This window comes from Plectropomus leopardus, chromosome 18, assembly GCF_008729295.1.
Source record: "Plectropomus leopardus isolate mb chromosome 18, YSFRI_Pleo_2.0, whole genome shotgun sequence".
Classification (NCBI taxonomy): Eukaryota; Metazoa; Chordata; class Actinopteri; order Perciformes; family Serranidae; genus Plectropomus; species Plectropomus leopardus.
In genome coordinates this window covers 18,850,828-18,856,931 of record NC_056480.1, presented here as the reverse complement: position 1 = coordinate 18,856,931, position 6,104 = coordinate 18,850,828, and the positions used below count along the sequence as shown (strand labels likewise).

The 6,104-nt window shown below is 38.6% G+C and overlaps 1 protein-coding gene across 15 annotated transcripts in view; it reads left to right on the top strand.

The window, feature by feature from the left end:
* Positions 1 to 1,090: 1,090 nt before the first annotated feature.
* clasp2 (cytoplasmic linker associated protein 2) overlaps positions 1,091 to 6,104 on the top strand; it is an 83,279-nt gene continuing 78,265 nt past the window's right edge. For 7 of the 15 annotated variants that reach the window (XM_042505936.1, XM_042505940.1, XM_042505937.1 and 4 more), the window contains exon 1: positions 1,093 to 2,180. In XM_042505936.1, the coding sequence (XP_042361870.1) occupies positions 1,983 to 2,180 (198 nt within the window). In that variant the 5' untranslated portion in view covers positions 1,093 to 1,982. Of the gene's footprint in view, positions 2,181 to 6,104 lie in introns of all 15 variants that reach the window. The other 8 variants (XM_042505944.1, XM_042505947.1, XM_042505949.1 and 5 more) reach the window with 3 other exon arrangements.

Here is a 6,104-nt window from a genome sequence, read left to right as displayed (position 1 = left end):
TTAGAAAATGATCAAATAATGTAAAGAAAACTCTATTCATAGTTATCAGAATTATCTCTCTAAAAATAGGTTATAGAAAATAGTTATTATTTTTTTTTATTAATAATAATATTTAGTAATTTATTTTGGCATTTTTTTCATTTTATTTCCTGGTTTTCTTATTGCCTTATCCACGTTTTTTAATATGGCCTTTATTGAGCCACACACCAGGAAATTTCACGTTACTGCAGCTCAGCGCTGCATTAAACATATAATTAAAATATTTTTAAAAGAGGAATATAAAATACAAAAAAAAATAAAGAGAAAGAGAACATAGATATAGAAAAGTTTAACCTGAATTGAACAAACATACAGCATATATACAATATTGCACAGTAGGCTTACACAGTATTACACTGGGTGATTGCATCCTGAGATAGATTAAGGTGGAGAGTGCGGATGGTTAGTGGCTGTGGATTGCTAATGGCCGACCAAAAACATAATTGAGCATAATGATAATGATTTGATTCGATTTTTTTTTTTTTAAATGAACATGGAAAAAGGAAATAGTAATATTAACAATAAAAACAAAGCAAAAGAAATGGTCAAACACAAGATGATTTGGTTTACATATTCAAAAAGGAGTGAGAAGAACTTAACCTATACTTTAATTAATTTAACATATATTCATACACCCACATACATTAAATCAAAGATTTGCAAATTTTCTTATCATTTACAGAAAAAAAGTAATTAAACAAATAAAATGTAACCCCTGTAAACAGCAATGACAAACAACAGGCAGTGCAACAGTGCTACATTATGATTGTGTATAGTGACACACTACAAACAGAAATTTGGAATAAATCAAGTCAATTTGCTTAGATTTTTGAAGGGTTAAGGGAAAAGGTTGGGAACCACTAATCTTGAGGTTACTTTATAGTAAACTGCGGCAAACAGAATACTGTTCACACTGCAGCTAAACCTCTAGATGTCACCCAAGAGCCGTGCAGACTGCAGACACACCCACACAAACTGCAGTTTGTTTGATTCATGGCTCTATTACAGAAACAGAAGTGATCCAGTCTTAACATTTGACGAAAACAGAATTTTATTTAGTGTATTTATTCCACAAGTTCGGCCCTTGTACACGTGATTATTTATTATTTTACATCAGGCAGTGTGCTGGCTAGCTGTGCGGTGCCCAAGGACCCGTCGGCCTGATCGTTGATCAGTTGCTGGTTGCTGGTTGCTCCTCCTGGTGAATTGCAGACCCCGGCGGCGCGCAACCTTTCAGCGTCCCTTAACGCGTTTAGCGGTAGCGGCGATTATTGCTGGATTACAGAGTTACCGCGGGACCGGAGCTGAGCCCTTTTTGTGGAGGTTTGGTGCAACTTTGCGGCAGAAGGAGCAGACAGCGGGGAGCTGAGCAGAGTTTCAGCCGGCGGTGATGGAGTAGAGCCGCTGAGTGGAGACAGGCGTCGGGCCTGCGGATAACTAACGTTAGCTAGCTGAGCTAGCTGATGGGAAGCGGTCTATCCTTGTTTGGGTCGATGTGCTAACTAGCTAGGTGCTATTTTTGTTAGCATAACAATAAGCCGACCGGGGTTGCTGTCTTGTTTTAATGTGGATATCTTGAAGAAAGCTGCCGGGGTCCTGTATAATTACACCTTTTCCGAACTTTCTCGAAGTTTTAAGTTAGCTAACTCGCGTTTAGGAAGGAAGCTAGCGAGCTAACGTCACGTCTTTGTCGTAGAAAGTTGAGCTTTTGATTTTGGGCAGAGGGGTGATTTTTGTGTTCAATTAATGTGTATTTTTTTTAACAAAGGATTGCATGTTGATGCCCAAAGATCAGTTAGACGAAATCCAGACCGCACAGTCTCTCTGCCCCTCCGCGGGACAACAATTAAAACCGTTTTCGGTCTTTTACACACCGTCCTACCTACCACTGTCTCCTGTCATCGGCCGGCTTCAGGGGCTGGCCACACGGCAGTGAGTGCCCAATGGAGGAACATGACAACATGGACTATTTTTACCAGCAGGTATTGCAGAAAGATGTTACCCGCAGGTTGCAGGTCGGTCAGGACCTCATTGATTACCTGAATGACCCGCAGCGCTCCCCGGACGTGGAGCAGGACAAACCCCGGCTGGATAAGACCATAGACGAGCTGACGGGATGGGTGAACTCCAGCAATTTCAAGGTGAGAGATCTTGACCAGTCGTCGTAAGAGTATCGCAGTGTCACTGCAGCAGTTATCCCCTCGGTCTATTCATGAATTATTTTTCACCAGTTTACCCAGTGGACCGGGAGGGAGAGGGCAGTAATGGGGATTTTATGCTGTCTGCCAAGTGGTTGGTTTAGATGCGACCAATTTTTGCAGATATAAGGTATTTCAAACGAGCTGCCATTACCTTGAGGCAGTGATACTCAACATAAAGCTCGCGAGCCAAATCTGTCCCCCGATAGGATGCCGAGTGGCCCCCCAATCATTTTCTAATTCACAATAAAAGTAAAGTGATTTACAAAGGGAATTGTATTTGAACTTTTAGTATACATAAGGTAACAGAGTGCATAAAACAGCAATATAATAGGCCTTGTTTATAAAAAGAAATGTGCCAGTGGAGGATCCCTGCACCCCTTTCAGAGGTTCTAGGTAAGCCCATAATGTCTTAAAATCCTTGAAACGTCCTGAAATCTTAGAATTGTCCTACAATCCTAGAAACATCCCCTAAACATCCAAACATCTAAAAATCCTAGAAATGTCCTAAAATCTCAGAAATGTCCTAAAGTCCTAGAAACCTCCTAAAATCCATAAAACCTCTTAAAATGCAAAAACCATCCTAAAGTCCTAGAAATGTCCTGAAATCGTAGAAATGTCTTAAAATCCTAAAAGTGTCCTAAAATCCCCAAAACATCCTAAAATCCTATAAATGTCCCAAAATCTTAGAAACATCCTAAAATGGAAGAAATGTCCTTAAGTCCTAGAAATGTCCTTAAGTCCTAGAAATGTCTTAAAATCCTAGCAATGTCCTAAAATCTTTTATACATTCTAAAATGGAAGAAACATCCTAAAATCCCTAGAAACATGTATGTGGCTCAGGGCTGTGTGTTTCTTTTTGACAGCCTTGTGGTCTATTCTTGGATCACAAGAGGCAGACACTTCTGACTGTCATCCCAGTGACAGTAGGATATTTGCAGGGCATTCCTGTGGTTTGTTGGAGTTTATATTGTTGTGCAGCTGAGAGAGACTGTGTTGAGGCAGACCCATTGTCAGGACTGTAGACTACTGTAGCACTGGATGGGATGGGGGAGGGGTTAGCAGAGACTCATTGTTGTACCCCTTTGCGTTCTCTCCATCCTACACTGTCTCTCTTTCTGTCCTCCTTCATACATACAGACACACTCTCTCACACACTATCTCTTTTTAATGCATTTTCATTATTTTCCTCCCCATTCTCTCTCCTGCTTCATGCTCTCTCTCTCTCTTTTTCTGTGTGTGTGTGTGTGTGTGTGTGTTTGTGTGAGTCCTTGTCTGCACTCTTTGCTATATCTCAGAAAGGCTGGAATGTGACATTTTTGCCAATGTATCACACTGATCCAGACAGAAAGTAAAAACAGTCTGAAATCCCTCTTCAAGGCATGCTGAAATTTGACTCCCAAGTCTCCATTTGAACCGATTAAAATTGTCTGCACTGATATGCAGTCCTCAGCAAGACTGTAAGAGTGTGGAAATTGTGCGTTTGTTATAAGAAAGCATCCCATTTATGTCTCTCTTTGTAGTGGCAGAAAACTTTGAAGTATTAGAAATTTGTTTTCTGTCATTGCCAATTTAAGACTCAGATACTAAGTTGCAGGTATTTTACAACTGTGCAGTTTATCAATTTCCTCTTAGTATCCACCAATTTTTGAATAGTCGTAATTACAGATTTTCCACACTCCTATGATGCTCTGGTTTTGCATCTAACTGTGTCAAAACAAATGTAAGATACCAATAGTGCATTTGAAGTGATTACAGTGTAAACAATTAAAGAAATGGATAAGACAGTTTCAGTTTAGACAAAAAGATGAATTGAAACTCAAGGTGGTTACATGATGCAGATTTCTTGCATCCTCAAATGAATGACCAGACCCAACATGTGTAATGTGAATTAATGTACCACTTCTGAACACCACCACCAAGAATTTCATCTAAAGCTGCAACAAGCTAACATGCTATGTCCCTTTGCTCAGATTTGTTTCCCTGATGTGGTTGACGCATACTGTAACTTGAGCTCAGTGTCTGGCAGTGATGAGCAAGTGAGTTGTGACCCCCAGGGGCCTTCACACAGCAGGCTTTTAGTGAGGCTGGTGGGCTCCCTGGCGGGCATAAGGACGGAGGAGTTAGCTGTGAGTGCGATGCTGAGTCAGAGGGTTGAATGGAGATGAAGCAGAGTCTAGAAGCAGTGGAGAATGAAGGATTTAGAAGAATGCAGAGCTGGAGAGGTAAAAGGGGTAAAGGGTAGGTGAGTGGAAAACACGAGTCACGACTCATAAATACAGTACATGTTCAGATACGGCCACTGTCACACCCAAGGTTCTCTTTTAGGAATGGATAAAATATGGCATATCCTCTGTCTCTTGACCCTTCATCTTTCCGTTTCACTTGTCTGGCCTTTTTTTTTTTGACGATGAGTCAGTTTCATCCTGTTTCTTTCCTCTTTCAGTAGGTTCAGCATCGAGGCCTCAGCTCCTATGTGAGACAAGTAAACAGAGGTCATTAATGTTGTAAGCTGCATTTATGGGCATCAGAGCTAAAATTTTTAACACTGACTGTACTGACTGAAGGTTGATACTGCTACAAGGCTATTCCTAGCTTGACACTAGGGCTGCAACTAACAACTATTTTCATTATCGATTAATCTGCCTATTATTTTTTCAGTCAAACATTTTGTCAGTAAAAAGTCAAAGTAGTTAAAATGCCTTGTGCAATTTTTGAGAGCCCTGTGTGATGTCTTTAAATGATATATGTAGTCAATTTGCTTTTTTTTGCTTAAAAAATGACTACAATGTTTTTTCAATTATCAAAATTATTGCCAAGTCATTTTCTGTTGATCGACCGATCGCTGCAGCACCGTCAGACACTCTGATTTTTGTTTAGATTAGTATGGAGTGTCAGATGTGCTTAACTGTTTAGGCATGACTGTGTATGACAATGCAGGTTTTAGGATACATTACACAAACCATAGAGACTCTTCACAGTCAGCATTTACTGTTTAAATGTGTCCTGTTCAGCATCAATATGTCCTGATTTATCTTTTAAATAACAAAAATATTTTTGTGTTAGTTTTTGGCTCCTGTTAGCTCAACTCTTCCTGTGGGGACTTCATTATAGAGTAGAACTGATTGCAGCTTTAAGTTGTTTTTGGGCACTTTATTTTCAGTAGATTAGGAGAAGAAATGCAGGTGTTTTTTTTACAGTTTGGTGAAATCTCAGAGCTCAAATAAACGAAAATAAAGGTAGACTTTTGTAGAGGTGGGGATCATCAAAGGCTTCATAATCGGTTATTATCAGGATACTATACAATATTATTGCAATCTAAAAAAAGAAAAAAAAAAAGTGATATGCTGAGTATTGAGATAAATATCTTGCAATTTATTACCTTTTCTTTTAGCTGTAAATTATGTCCCCAAGAAGAAAAAAATGTCAACATCCTTTTAATCTAACAAGATAAAGTTTTAAAAAAAAAAATAATAATTTTAAATCATTTTTATTGCAGCAAAATGTATCTAACAGAAAGAGCAATTGATTTTATTGTTGTAGTAGGCTACCAAGAACTTAATTTTTATTTGCAACATTAATAAGTTACATGATAAAAACAAAAAAATTGATACTTTGCTTTCGTGTATAGATATATTTCCACAAAAAAAGCAGCAGTGCTATACTTTTTTTAGATTTTTTTTTTCACCCACCTGTAATAGTTTATCTTTCCCAATTAATTGTGGTCCTACTAAGAAATGTTTGGCACTACACTTTGTGGAGCTTAAAGCCCCAAAAATACCAATATATATATATAATATAAAATATAATATAAAAAGATACAGCTGGGCCAATATGGCAATAAAATAGGCTACAGTGAAATGGCAC